Below are 15,395 nucleotides of genomic sequence, written 5' to 3' on the forward strand. Positions count from 1 at the left end.
TAGCGCATTTGGAAATCTGATTTTCCTTTGAGAAACTGCTAATTCTTTTCCAGATGCAAAGAACAGAAATAAACAATTCATCTGGTGGTGCAGGAAATGCCGACCCCTCCCTCAGTGCTGCTGAGACACGGGGTGGGCTGAACGGATCAACCAAGGGATGTGGGCTCCAGGCGGACCCTTCTGTCTTGGTCCTTCTGGAGAAAACCCGAGCCCCGCGGTGAGGGAAGGGACAGGGAAGGGTTTTCTGATAATTCAGCAGCGCTGTCAGAGATTTGTGTGAGCCGCTCTGAAAAATGACACAGGGAATGAATAAATCATGGGCCCTCTCTTAGCAACCTGACGACTTCCACATGCTCTGGTGGTGGTGAAAGAGGGCCCGGTCTCTGCTTTAAGAGCAGGGCGAGCTTGCTGCTGGCTGAGGAGCCACTGATGAGGGGGCCAGGAGGCTGGCTGCTGCAAGCGGGACCATGGAGGGCAACGTGCACCTCCTCCAGGTCATCCGCGAGATGCGCTCCCAAATCGACAAGCTGGAGCGGGAGAACTGGGCCCTGAGGGGAGAGCTGCGGGCCTGCGGGCTGAGCGCCACGGCAGCGAGAGGTGGGAGCCTCACCGGCCCCATGGCACAGCCGGACCCCTCACCCGCGGCCCCATGCCCAGGCCCAGCGGCCGGCCCTGCAGCTGCACCGTCAGAGCAGGCAGGTACCGTGACACCGGTGTGTGCCACCCGAGCGGGGCCTCTGGTCTGGTTGTTACTGATCTGTGGGAGAGGGGGGTGAGCCAGCCATTGTATGGCTAGCTGACTTCACAACATGCTCTGGCCTCCTTCAGTGCCCACACCCGAAGCCCCCTTAGCCAGTTTTCTAACTCCGTGATCTTATGGGGTGCCTGCACTGGGCTTAGTGCAGTGCTTGGCGACTCCCCAAGCAAGGTATTCACCTCAGGGAGCTCAGTTTGTCTTTGCTGAAGCAGAATTTGACTTACTGCCATGAGCGTTTGTGGGCACAGACTACCTTGATGTGGGTTTGGGTCCCCTGTCTCTTCAGACATAAAGGACCAACAGCTGTCATTATGTGGTAATCTTGCCTTAGAAAAGGCTGAGAAAAGTCTTCAAATAGTAACAAGTACTGGTGGGTTGCATACGTCACGCCAGAGGTGCCGTTTCTTTTTGTGGTTAATTTTGGCTGAGGGGGAGAGGGGGCAGTAAATAGGAATGCTGTCTCTTCCCAATTTGGGGGAAAAAATGGAATATTTCCTCATTTGTAGTTTAGTTGGCACTCCTGAAGGATTTAATGAAGCAGGAAGATCAAAAATGTTGTTTGGGGAAAACTACCTGTCCAGAATTGGATACAGTTATTAGCAGGGTCAGGCTGGAAGGTGTATGTGCTGGAGGCCAGTGGCCACCCCCTCCCCTTGTGTCTGTCAAGTCCAGTTCGCCGGCAAGCTGCAAAGTTCCCTAGCGCAGCATGCTGGCGTTCCTGCAGCGTGCGGTACGAGCTGCAGCTGCCCTTGCAGCCTGCGTGCTGGCCAGCGATGTCCTCGAGGCCGGGCTCTCCTGGCGGCTGGCTGTATTTGCTCCCGGCTCCGCTCTTCTCTCTGCTCCTCAGACACCACCATGACCGTGCGGCGCTACTCCACCGCTGCATCTGCGCCCGCTCCTCCTGGCACGAGGCCTCACGGGGCCGGCAAAAGGCCGCTGAGCAGCGGGCTCCCCGAGGTGCGGGGCAGGGCTCAGCTGCCCGCCTGTCCCTCAGCAGCACAGCGCGCCGGCGACGAGGGAAAAGGGCTTGGGAAGACCCCAGCTAACTGCTTCTCCAGCAGCAGTTCCAGCAAAATGAAACTGTTCCAGGAGCACGTCCGCAGGTGCAGGTAGGGGGGTGCCTTCACAGCTGCCTGGGCTGGCTGGTTCTACCTAGTAATACACACGGTTGTTGCTTTGGGATTCAGTTCATCAGCAGCAACATCTTTGATTGCTCAAATGTCTCTGGGCACTGAGCTGATGGGAGGTCTGTTTAGAGTGGGACATCCCGCTCCTCCCTGCAGTATCTGTGGAATTGTCGGTGGTAGCGGTTTAAATTTTCTATTTATTTTTTTAAAAAAAAGGAGCAGATGAGGGGAGAGTGAAAGGGGTTGAGATCTCCCCATGGCAGCCAGGCAGTTTTGCAGATTGATGCGTAGTTCTGGCAAGCAACGCTTCAAAGGGATTTTTAAACTTTGAACAAAAAGCATGAAGATACTGAGGCACTCTGAGCTATGCTTCTGAAAGTGTGATTAATGAGATTCGTGAATGTGGATTTACTGTATCATCTTGCCCCTGTAACTGAAGTATTACAAATTAATGCTTTCAGCCTTGAGAAGAATATTCTCAGGGCTCTAAATTAAGTGAAATGGCTCCCGGACAAGTCCTGAGCATCCCTGCTCGCTGATGAAAAGCTCTCCGATGCACGGCAACAATCAAAGGTAAAAGCGCTAATGATGCGATTGTGATACGTGACAGCACCTGCGCCCTCCCGGTGCTGTTGCACACAGTATGAATCCCTTCAGATAGCTCCTTTTAGTGTTGATCATGCTGTGCTCATAACAGAAAGAGTCCAAATGGCCTCAGAGCGTGCATTTAAACAGCAGAAATCCATTGGTTTGCCCACCTACACCTATGTTTTCTTGTAAGGACATTTGAGGGTCATATGCTTTACAGCATTTAAACACCTAAATTTAAGCCCTGGCAGGGAACTCGTATCATTTTCCAAAGCGCCCTGACCCTGTAGCTCTGGGTTTCAGCATACACTTCACTGAGTTCTGCCAAACTGCAGGCTCCCAAAGCACTTCAGAGTTGTGCCCTGAACTAAACGCTTCAGAGTTGTGCCCTGAAGGCACCTCACTTGGAAGGCATTTGTGTTGGGAAACATGCGGTCAGCGTGCAGGGGAATGACCGGCACAGGCAAATGCCACTGCTATCTCCTAAGGGAAAGAGAGTTTTTGTTTCTGAGCTAGCAGCGTAGGCATCTTCTAACTGATGATTTGGGGCCCGTAGATGAAAAGCACTGCCTACCTAATGGGCAGGGGAGTGTTGCAGATTGTTTTATCATTCTCATTACAGCTGCCTTGCCAGCAGTGAGTCTGGCACAGGGGCTCGTGTCCACCCGCTGTTGGCTGCTTTAACAGAAGAAATAATTATGGACAGAGCTTTTTACCTAACCCTATTAAAAAAAATGGCTGATATGCTGAAGCTCGAAGCTCGGTGATTTTCATATGAAGAAAAAGTTTAATATATTTTCTGCCCATAATAGTGGTTGTTGCCATTTACATAGAAATGGCTAACACAGGCAGAAATCCTAGTAAGCCTTTAACTAGCAGGTTAATTTGTAGCAATGAGTTCAGCAAGCTAATTAAGCATATTTTTTTACAGTGATGGCATTTTTGCTTGCCTGCATGCTGTTCTGTGACAGGTGTTTTATTCTTTGTTTATTGTACTTGCATTTTGCTCTAAAACTATAATTGTATATGAGATGCTGAATATTGTTACCTTTAAAAGTGACTATTCAGGATTATAACCTTATATTTATCTAGAGTGCAGCTGCAGCCCAGGAATAAAATACCAGCACTGCCACCAAATCACCACTAATTTGTGGGTTTACATTTTCATTCATACATGCATTGTTTATACCATGATTCCCACAATTTGTTGAAAATGAAAAAAGACTGAATCTTTTAATACACCAGGCTGGATAAGAGATGCTGAAATTGCTTTCAGGGCTATCTTAGTAAAAATCGCAAAATGCACAAAGCCTTGGTACAGACCTCACCAAGCTGCGTCCCAAGTCCCTGAGGAGCTCTGGCCTCAAGGGAGCCTCTGCAGAGGGCACCAGCGGCACACTGCTGGCTTTGCTGGCACGTTTGGCTGGCACACCTGCGCTGCTGGCATTTGTCTAGACCACAGTGTGGGTATTTTGTTTGGTGATGACAAACAGGGAATGGCTGATGTGCAGGCTGGAAGATCAAGCTCGCGTACAAGGAAATGGTTTTGTACGTAGCCTGATGGAGTTATGTGTATGATCCAGAGCAGAGGAGAGGACAATGTTTTTCAGCAATGCCACAGTGCAGATCCCTGGCTCGACCAGAGGTAAAGCTTCTGGCAAACTAACACACTGCTTGTGCATGACTTGCACCTCATTACGATGAGCTGGGTAGGACTGCCTTTGCTTGTTGGTTTCACTTTCCAGGTCTAATTGGCAGGTGCGAAGGGCTGAGGAAATTGCTGAGGCCAGGGACACCCCCGGTAACTATCACAGAGTACTTTCACAGTTTCATGTTTTCCTTTCACGTGTTCCTTGAGGGGCAGAAGGAGTTGCCAGTGATTGCAGAGGAGACTGAGCAAAAAAACCAAACAAACAGAATCTCTGCAAAACCCAGTCTGTTTACCTGCCAAACAGCCAGTTTCGGCACACACAAAGGAGCATGTTTCTACCTCAGCTTTCACCATCCGTGTAATTTACCACACACACACGCATGCACACAGTCACCACTTCAAAACACCCATTCTCACACACACTTTCAGGAGCTGGCTACCTGTGCATGTAAAAAAACAGTGGCAGGGCCCCTGGACAACGCACACCCAACAGACGCAAGGGCACCTGGGGGATCTGCACGCACTGGGCTTTGTACATGGGAGCCAAGTGCTGACAGACAGCCCTTGGGCTCAATGGAAAAAGGCAGATGCTTCCAGCAGACAGACAGACAGACAGCACTGTGCCTGGCCCCCTGGGAAGCCTATGTGAGCTGTCTGAGCAGGACAGGAAATTCTGCCTCCACGCATCATGCAAGTGCTGACAGCATTTACCTTCTGCTTGCTGGTGTTTTTTTCGTTAGCTGTTTGTTGTTGTTGTTTGTTTTATATATTTCTAATCCTCATAATCCTCTCTCATTTTTCTCCAGGGGTAAAGTAAAGGCCGTTAGTTTCCTTTTACCAATGGATGTGTCATCATGTGCTGAAAATCAAGGTTCTCTGAAAAGCCCACAAAATCAGGACACAAAAGAGTTAACTACCATCACTGAAAAGGATATGTGAGCTGGTGAATTTTTAAAGGCCCATTGATTCTTGAGATAAATTGGCCTTAAACGATAGCTATGTGTCAGGTTCCTTTTTTGCAAAACGCTTTGGCAGGTTGCCTTCAGAGAATCACCTAGATTGTGTTTCGGGTCACTGGCCTGTTGTTTAGCAAGGAAATGGAGGCCATGACAAAATCAGCTGAAAGCCTGTACACTGCAATGAAGCCACATGATAGCAAAGGATCCTCCACAAAGCAGCTTCTGCTCAACATCTCTCAAGGCTCTCTCACCTCAGGACTGCTTTAAACAGGATGTTAAAGCTGTTTTTGCTGTGTTTGTCACAAAAACGGAAACCAAGTCACCTCTTGTGTTCACCGATCCTCTTTCCAGAAAGGTCTTTGTTGCAAATGACAAAATAAGAGCTGCTAAGAACCTGGGAGGACTCTTCTGCACTCAGAACTTTAAAGCTTCACAACACCAATATAGCAAAGTTAAGGGGATGTTACGGAATCAGTTAACATTACTCTGAATTTCTGCAAAGATGGACAATGACTGCTAATGCCCACTGCAGGTTCACCTCTAGGGGAGGGCAGAGGAGCATACATACTAATCAATATGAAAATATAACTGCAAATCTGTTTCTGACCTGGTGTGTCCATCCAGTCAGAGATGGCCACATACCAAGCCAAAGTAGGAAGGATTCTGAATATCAGAATTTTTCAGGATTGGCTTCTGAACACATCTCAGATCAAGAATCAGTAGCAGACATTCATCGAACTGGTGCAAAACAGATGTAAGAAAAGACTATGGACAGCTTGTAAAAAATGAGGAGTGCTTGCTAACTTAGGTTTCATATGATTAAAGATAATGTCCCAGGTTTAATTTGACTACAGGTATTTATGGATCAAAACCGCTATACATACCTTGCTATTTATTTCTTTACGTACAGGCAGCATGGATGAGTGAATGTTGCACAGAGAATGCATGAACAGTAGATATTGGTAACATTTAGGAACATTGTCATCTCATGGTCTACTCTTAAATTCTTGAGCCTTCAAAAGTGAAAGCAGTGAGCTGGTAGAGAAAAATTCCATCTTGACTTTCAGTGATGTATACTTCTGTAAAAACATAAGCTCCTTTTTTATTTTGAAATTCATGATGTTTTGTATACTGAAGTACATTTTTAATATATTCTCACCAATGAAATAATCATTTCAGTTTCACTGCTATTTTCTTTGTGAATTTTATTTCCACCATGGATCCATACAGAGTTGCCTTTTGATGTGTTTAATCAACGATGCCCAGCAAATGAGGGTACAGTTTGGAAAGTTTGCTGATTTCTGAAAGCACTGACAGGGAAATGCTTTTTAAATGTTTTAATTAAAGCTTTATTGTCAGAAACCAGACACGTATTAAGTACCTAAATCCAGTTGATTTCACTTACCAAAGTAACAACAAGTATCTTTGAAAATCTGGCCCCTAAACTTTTAAGGCACCCAAGTGCTTTTGAAACTTCATGCTTTAAAACCAGATTTAATGGGATTTGGCAATCCATATATTCTAGACAGCTTTCAAAAATCTCAGCTTTTAAATTCTCTAAGCCTTAGCATCCATGAAGTGGCAGTGGGAAATTCTGTTCTCTCACCTTTTTTGTGTCAATTCAATGTAGGTAAGTCACTGCAATGAAAACTGTATTAACACGTTCTAGCTTATGACAATGTTAACTGTAGTGTGCTGATTCTGATGCCACAAAAATGCATAACTGTGCATGGTCAAGAAATTAAACTCACTTTACATTTATTAGAGGTGTAATGATCTTAATTTTTTGTATATTTGTAAAAAAAAAAGAACAAAAAAAGGTGGAAGGAAAAAGAGGGAAATGAATCAAAGTAGTCATTGAAAAATGGCAGTCAGTATATTAATGGAAAAAAATATTTTTGAATGGTATTTTTGCATTATTTCAGTCTTTAGCAGTACCTACAGATCTAGAAACACAGGATGATGTACAGGCACATTAATTTTTAAAAGCAGGTGTTCAGATTTGACCCAGCTCCACATCTCCAGCAGAGCAGCAGAAGACCAGATGTAGCAGAGGCCACAGAGAAATCACTGAGCACAGCAATTTTATTGAAGTACAGCATAAAGTATCTTACCATGGCACACTTACTGGCAATTAACACATTCCAATATTAAGTATTCATAGATTGGTCAGTGCGAAAAGGGCAGGTATAAGCCAAGCTAGATTTGGGCAGCTAGATGCAGGCAGCAATTAAGCCATGGTCCTTTTCTTTCTTCCTCCCATAAAGAATTCATTAAAGTTCAGAAGGGCCCTGGCCTTCTTGCAAGAGGTTCCCTCCTGCATTAGCACCGGCCTCTAAGAGATGTTCCCTCCTGTGTAACACTTGTGCTTGGGGCTAAGTGGCTTTATATATCCATAGCAAGTCCAGATAAACACCAAGTCCACCACTGCCATTTGTTAAATGACATGTTCTCCATTTCATCAGCATGACTAGTCAAGAGTAGTAAAACGCATCTCTAGGTTGGAGGCAAAAAAATCTTGTCAGAGTAAATTCTCAAGTTAAATCAGTGGGACAGCACCAATTTAACTGTTATGGCAGATTCACCGTGAGTGAGAGAGAAGTTGGGTATTACCTTTCTTTAGAAAAGACTTTAAAATTATGGTCACAACACAGAAGTGCAAAACTGTGAGCACTGGAAGGTGCTCCATATCAGGGGGAGTTACTAAGGTGAAATTTAGATGTGTGTCTGAGGGTAGCACACAAGCACACCATTGGTAAAACCAATTTAACAATAATAATGCTCAGACGCATCTTCACCCTACAGCTGATATAACCCTCCCCAAAATAATGAGCAATGTCTAGATAGCAAAATCCTTCTAAATAAATAAATAAATAAATCCTGCCAGTCATAAAATTGCCCTCTTCCAGACTGATGCTGTCCTGTTTTGTTGTTGAAAGTGCTAATGTTAAAGGGTGCATCTGTATTTACATTTCAGTCAGTGTCAGGAGACATCCCTAGTCATACTTAACTGTACTTTGTTTCAAATTGTAGAGTGGTCTCAAAGTGCATGAACAGATCCCTTCTGCATGACACGAAGCCAGAAGATGCACTTATAAGGTGCTCCAAAAGCTGAAAGGTATTCAGTGTGTGGGACCACATGAGCAAGCCCTCTGAAATACCTGATGTGTGGATGTCAGCACTGACAGCTTCACTCTACACATCCACCTCAATTGGTCTGCATTACTTGCTAGCATAGACAGAACCACAGAGCACCCAGCCAAAACAGCTCCTGTCTCATGGGTTTAAAAAGAAAATCTAGCTAGGTGAAATTTCATCTTGTTAATACTGTAGAGAGGAGGCAATTCCTTTCATCAGTCTTACCTCTCCGTCTGGTGTTTAAAGGGCTTCTTCACTCTTGCCACTGATGCGGGGGTGAAATGTGATGCTCCAGACTGTAACAGAGGAGTAATGTTATCATCTTCTCCAGTGAGTTCTTGCTCAAAGTTCATATGGGTCTCATGTTTGCGTACTTAAGACAATGAATCCACACCCAAAGATAATAAATCAGTGTGCAGGGTGCATTGCGTATCAAAGTCACCCAAAACTCAGCACATTCATCTACTCCATGTTCCACTTAAAGGAAGGAGAGGACAATTTATGATGTGCCGGATTTCCACAATCTTCTTCTCTACTGTGTTTTTGCTCCTGCATGTTACATCCTTGACAGCTGAACTTCAGTTTTTCTCTACCGGTTCTGATTAGGTGCGCTCTAAGAATATATCAGCATGGAAGTGATTCAGCGAGGGAGCCTCTGACACCAGGTAAATGATGTTGATCTTTAACAGTTATTTTCAGTGATGTTAGCAGCATTAATTTCAGCATTGACATGCTCCCTCTGTAGTTCTCAAACCTTATTTTTGTTTATCTGGAGTGAGACCATTTGAAATAAACTTGAAACTCATCTGAAGGGCTCAGATAGTTCACGGGCCTTGAAAAGGCCTTCAGCATTGTGATGAATTTGATGCTATGTAATTCCACTACGTGCATTTCCTTCTCAGATCTTCTAAGTACAGCGTGGACAGCTGGTTTAAAGAGTGCAGATTATTTTGTGCTTTTTTTTACTGTTATGTGCTATAAAGTAGACAATATTGTCTCTTCAGGGTGGAAAAATACAGGTTGTATTAGATGACAGAAATCTATTCTGCACTTTTACTGCACAATGCCTCAACCCAACAAAAGACCTGTTAAGAGATTAAATTGTCGTCATAGTAGATCAAATTCTGCTGACCTTACACAGGGAAGATATTGGTTGTGCTGAAGTCTAGACAGATGGTCACTTCAGGGAATGTTGCTTTTTTTGCAAGTGCTCACTTGAGTAGGAATATTTCTAGTTGTATGAGTCACCTCTTTCTCGATTGCTGCATGAGATACCAAACAGTGTTTTTTACATAGGGATACTCAAAGACACAGCAGAAGCTGAAAAATACATCTTCAAAGTTTCTTGTGGTGGTTTCATTCTCCACTGAGAATATTATATGGCATGTGTAGATTGATTAAAAAAATATATATCCTTCATTCTTTTTTGTTGACAACTGTGATGAAATCCTTTTTTTTTTAAACAAAATCATGTGGTACTTGATATACAAAATCAGTCCCACAACAGGAAAATGCAGTAAATCATAAGAAAAATGCTCTGTTTCATGTATAAAGTAAGAAACTTAGAGTAGATTGCAAAAATTGGAGCGAACATTTCTAATCTGTGGCTCTTCGGTAGCTGGTTTGGCTCTTTCCCTGTTTGGATGACAAGGAGCATCATCTGAATGCTGGTTGCCATGGAGACTCCCATAGCTTTTTGAATCATAAGTTTTGCCTGTAAAGAAACACTCCTTCAGTGTGAGATTTTAATGACCACAGAGGTTTCTGTTTGTCTGCACATCACATATTAGATTAACTACCATCTCTAAGCAGGTGGGAGGGGAGTAAAATATTTTCCAGTAATCAGTGACAACATTTTTAGTCTGTACAAAATCCGCAAATGATGCAAATAGAACTACAAGACTTGCTGCTTTAGATTGGCCTGTTATGGCATTAAATCCATCATCTCTTTCTCAGTATCAGCTACTTCAGACGAGAATGAGCTTTGATTGTAGAACATGGGCACGGCAATAAATCGTTCTAAACCCTGCAGGAGACTGGCTTGAGAATTGATAAGCTGCGTAGCTAGTGAGGTCTCTCCCTCTCTTGGGCTTGAATTGATAAGGGCTTCCCTATAACTTCATAAAAAAAAGGCAGCTTTTCTAGGAAAAGATGCATATATGAACAGTTGGGTCTGCCCATGTGAAAAGTTTTCTAACAGTTATCAGTTCTGTTTGCATTATCAAAGACACTGAAGTCTGACAGCTATGTCAGCTTCTTTCTCCCTAGTGCACGAGTAACACCTCCGTTTGTTCTGAAGGTGAATTTGTTTGGCCCTAAGTTATGTGCAGAATGGTTAGTTTAACCAACATGGATATACTGGGGGTTGGAGTTGGATGATCTTTAAGGTCCCTTCCAACCTGAGCCATTCTATGATTCTACTGCCATGAATTTCTGGCTTGAATAAAACCATTATTATTCAGAAGAACCATATGATGAAGCTGCAAGATTAAGCCTCAGTTACTCTCTAATTCTGTTGCCTTTTCTAAATTGTAACTAAATAGCTACCTGTTAAATCTGCATTTTTTGCTTGATTTCTTCTTTTGAGACTGTTTTGTGCATCTGTGGGACCGTCAATATACTTCATTGCAATGGCTGTGGTCTGGTCCTTCTCTTGCTGAGTCTGATTAACTGAAAAATGAACAGAAAGGGATATTTAAGTGAGTTGTATTAACATCTGTTTCTTTAAGGAGAGAGAGATACATCAAGTTGACTCTACCTGTCTGATGAGAACTTGGTGTTGTTTCAGTCCTGCCTTCTTGAAAGGACTGAACGGATGCATGGCCAGAATCTAAGTCTTTTACTGGCCTCCCCATAATTTCATTCTCAGTTGCAGCTTTATTTCTAACAAGGAAATATGTGTGCATTTTCCCTTTGCCTTTCACTTCTATTTCTCCTCTTTCAGTCATCTCAAAATTCTTGTATTTTAGGCATCTAAAATATCAGAAGCAAAATGACACATGAAAATTCAGGACTAGCAAAAAATGGCACTGATGTTTCAGAAGAGCTATTATAATTTAAGCAATCAAATCACAACCGTTTGGGGAAAAAAATGAAAAAAACATGATATTGACCATGAACTATGGAGATAATTTGTTCCAACTGTTTATTCAAGCCTAATTTGCTTTTATAGCTTTATACATACAGCCTTACAAAAATTAGTGGATCACATAGACAAATACTTCGGGATGGTGGAAGGTTCTTTCTGACCAGTAGATAGAAATTAAGAACTGAGGCAGCCAATATCAGTTAGATAGAACTATGTCTCATCATTCAATGAGAGAAGGCAATCAGGTCTGTCAAGTGTGATTTACCCTCAGTAAATCCATACTGGCTATTCCCAATCACCTTCTTCGACCAAAAATGTCTTCCAAGAGGACTTGATTTGCACTGTGGCTGACATGAGGCTGTCTAACCTACAGTTCCCCAGAGTGACCTCTTCGCTGTTTTTGGAGATGGGTATAATATCTGGCTTTCTTTGGTTGCTAGGGTGTTGATCCTCACAGCCTTTCAAAGATGACAGTCAGCAGCACTGTAATGCATCGCCCAGCTTTCTCTTTGCCCTTGGATGCATCATAATCTGCTCCCATAGACTTCTGTGGACTGAGACTTCTCAAAAAATTCTTGATCTGATCCTCTTCCAATACTGGTACTTCACCTACTCCTTGAACCCCGACCCTGGGTGCAGGGGCCTTAAAGACCTCATTAGTGAAGACTTGGGCAAAAGAGGCCTATTGTAACTCAGATTTTATTTGGGGCACTGTCACCAAATCACCTGCCACAGCAGGTTCACGTCTTCAGTTATACTCTTCTGTTAATGTAGCACCAGGAGCTCCTCTTACTGCCTTTGAACCTGCTTTGCTCATTTCAATGCTAGTTGAGCTCTGGCTTTCCTAATACCATTCCCAGTTTTTCTACGCCTCCTTTGTAGCTTATCTTCACTTCCATCTCTTGCATGCACATATTATGCGTACATGAAATTATTGAAAATGTTATATTCAATTTTTACCAACAAAAGCTTTGGGAAACTAAATTCCTCCCTGCATGAATAGGATAGTGGTTTATACAGTTTATCCTTAGTAGGTGCAAATAAAACTGCTTTGCCACAAATCATTATACTCAATAAGAGAAATTTTAAAGTTTTGTTTTGCAGGATATAAAATTAAATGATCTGTCTTTCTATTATTGACATATTATTGGTACTTCCAAATAAGCTACCCCTTTTTTTCATCTTTTTTACTCTCTAGAATCAAGACTTTCAAACTTCTGTCTCCATATATATGGACACTTGAAATAATCAGAACAAAATTCTTTGCAAGCAGTGATTTTTCTTTATAAGCTGCATAAATCAGTGACAAAAGACAGCATCATCTACATCTGAAAGCTGCAGCTGTTCAAGGCAGTGTTTTTAGCGCAGCTTTTAAGAGGAAAAGTTTTCATCATAGCTACTCACTGATAGGTACTGGAGCTTAGATGAATTTTACTTGGGACACCATGACTCTCCATCCGGGAAGCTATATTCACTGTATCTCCAAATAAGCAGTAACGAGGCATCTTTTCTCCAACAACTCCAGCCAAGACAGGACCTGTATGGATCCCAACTCTAATCTTTACAAAGACATAAAACACCCCCCAAAAATGTCATTTACCATTTAGCATCTTTCTTAATGCTCTCCAGACACCTAAAAGTTCATCTTAACACAACAGCGGACACCATTAAAATACCAAATATCCACAGGGAGAGGCTCTTGGTGAAAAATATGCCCGTGTGGGCCTTGCCCAAAGTCACAGTAAAGTTAAAAGAAGCTCTTTGATGTCCCACTGTAATACTTTAACCAGAAGCCCAACCCAAGAATCAGACACATTTGCATCTTTTTGTTAACAACTTACTTGGATTGGATTTCCAGAAACTGGGTTCTGTACTCCTTTAGCTGCTATTACCATCCCCAAGGCAAAGTTAGCAACCCGCTCAGCGTGAGTGGATACAGGCACAGGAACCCCACCTACGACCATATAGGCATCTCCAATTGTCTCCACCTTTAATTGAGAAGGACAAGTATATGAGTATACCACATGTCTTGTTCAGGTAACTTGCTTTGCTATTTGGGACTCTCCTTACCTGCACCATATCCCTCTTCCTTCTCAAAGATTCATTCCTTGACTCCAGACTAAAAATTTCAGTGTGTTTTGTCCCTGCTTACTTGACCCATTTAAGATAACAGTGTGAGAGACCCTAAGGAGTAAGAGATGCTGTGCAAGTGTCAAACTGCCTTGCCTTCCACCTAACCAGGGCAGGCCTACACGCAAGGAACTATTCCCAAGCACAGACTCCTGAGCCAGGAGGTTATCTGATAGCTGAATGCCGTTAATTAGCTCTAATTCACAATTGGTTTTAACGGTGTATTCCTTTTTTTTAAAGTTACGATAAATCAAGTGAGTCTATTCACTGGTGATTATTATGAAGTGGTTCAAATGAAATTAAGACACCTACAGTTTCCAATGGCAGGATGTCAGAGAATGCAGAGTGTGAACCAAGCAGTTTGTGAATATCCCTCCTTACAATTGAATGTTTTCCCACAAGATGCTGCAGCCTGTGAGACAAATTCTGAAGTGTTAGTCCTACTACATGCACCCAGTCTCCTTGAAATGCCTGTTATGGTGCCTGAGAAACACTTCAGTGCATGTCCCCATACCAGAGATTTTGCTGGGAATAGAGCAGGCCCTTTGGAAACAGAGAATTCTCAAATGTTTAAAATCCATTGTAAAAGACTGTTACACAGCCAGGAAATTTTCTAAACTGCTCTTATGAGACTTCACTGTTGCATTCACCATCAGCAAGTAAGAAATTAGCTTAAATTAGATTAATTGGATTTCTTAATAATGAGCACCAATAGGAGAGCAGGAACGTAATTTCATCGTTGGGCTTGTTCATTAACATAATGACTTAAAACAGTTCAGTATATTACTCCTGAAAAATGTGTTCCTGTACAAATCTTCTACTGAAGACCCACAGTAATACCCGTAATCTTCTCTAACAAATTAAAAATAACTGTAAAAAGCTACTAATGCAAATAGATACGTTAATTATTTTTAGGCTGTGGCAGGAGATTTAATTTAAGAAGATTTATTCATAAATTCAGACATTTATAAACTTGGGCCAAGTTTCTTTGATTGATTTCAATATTTCATTTCTTTCTCAAATGCCTGAAATAGTTATCTTGTCCTCCCTCTCTGTACCTAGTTACCTCCTTCAATATTAATGGGAGTTATATACAGGCATCAAAAGGAGATTATTATAGTGACAGATAATTTACTCAAGATGTATGATTTGGAATATGATGCTAATCTATCCTAAAATCTGTGGGCCATATCCTGCTTGCTTCAATTATTGAAAACAGTTTCCTTGCCAAGGCAGAAATTCTTCTGATTTCCCAGTACAAATTATTGCAGGATGAACTGCATGTCTTGCCTGAGTAAGGAATGAATGAGATTTGGATTTCACCCTTTACTATTTCTGCCTTCCTAAATATTTAATGTGCTAGGGACAGACAGAAAATTAGGATCAGCTCTTCGGCTGCTCAAATCTAGGTAGCTCTGGAGTTGTTAATAATGCTCTATTATATGTCTGCCAGGGCTCTGATCCTTCCAGCACAGTTTGGAGACAATACAGGCATTGCAGTCTAGATCTAGTTGATGCTCTTTGGGGTCAGAAGGAGGTATACACCATTGCCTAAGATCTCCATGAGTAAAAATCAAAGCCTAGCTGTTATCTGGGTGTTGTTTGTGAGGTTATCTCCCACTAAAGACAATAATATACTGACCTGTTTTACAACAGGTTGGAGTAAAGGGACTAGGAATATTATTCAAATTGGTCCATAAACTGGAATATCCTGTCATGTTGGGTGGACATTTGACAGAGAAAAGAAAGAGATGTATCAAAACCAGCAGTTCTGGTGTAAGTGTTGCGAAAAGAGACTTTAGCCCATGATAGAAGTTATACTCCTGTTCAAAACTTTTAAATATATTTAATCACACCTCTGTGCATTTTTTTGTGTGTTTTATTTTTTTTTTTATTTTTTTATTTTTTAGTTTCTCTGCAGGGCCGTTATAAACATGATGCAGAATTTCATGGTTTG

The 15,395-nt window shown here is 42.4% G+C and overlaps 2 protein-coding genes across 15 annotated transcripts in view; one reads left to right on the plus strand and one right to left on the minus strand.

Annotated features, from left to right (window-relative positions):
* LOC121074691 (putative coiled-coil domain-containing protein 195) lies at positions 1-6,177 on the plus strand. The gene is made up of 3 exons (XM_040567091.1): positions 1-699; positions 1,605-1,866; positions 4,930-6,177. Exons 1-3 carry the CDS (start codon positions 468-470, stop codon positions 5,060-5,062), a joined length of 627 nt encoding a protein of 208 aa, XP_040423025.1. The 5' UTR covers positions 1-467; the 3' UTR covers positions 5,063-6,177.
* Positions 6,146-15,395, minus strand: part of LOC121074689 (guanylate cyclase soluble subunit beta-2-like) — a 22,769-nt gene continuing 13,519 nt past the window's right edge. For 5 of the 14 annotated variants that reach the window (XM_040567088.1, XM_040567090.1, XM_040567087.1 and 2 more), the window contains 5 exons: positions 13,150-13,296; positions 12,713-12,867; positions 10,979-11,193; positions 10,768-10,890; positions 7,153-9,934 (listed from right to left, as the gene is read on the minus strand). In XM_040567088.1, the coding sequence (XP_040423022.1) occupies positions 9,783-9,934; positions 10,768-10,890; positions 10,979-11,193; positions 12,713-12,867; positions 13,150-13,296 (792 nt within the window). In that variant the 3' untranslated portion in view covers positions 7,153-9,782. Of the gene's footprint in view, positions 6,162-6,277; positions 9,935-10,767; positions 10,891-10,978; positions 11,194-12,712; positions 12,868-13,149; positions 13,297-15,395 lie in introns of those variants that run through there. The other 9 variants (XR_005822492.1, XR_005822491.1, XR_005822489.1 and 6 more) reach the window with 8 other exon arrangements.

This window comes from Cygnus olor, chromosome 9, assembly GCF_009769625.2.
Source record: "Cygnus olor isolate bCygOlo1 chromosome 9, bCygOlo1.pri.v2, whole genome shotgun sequence".
NCBI lineage: Eukaryota > Metazoa > Chordata > Aves > Anseriformes > Anatidae > Cygnus > Cygnus olor.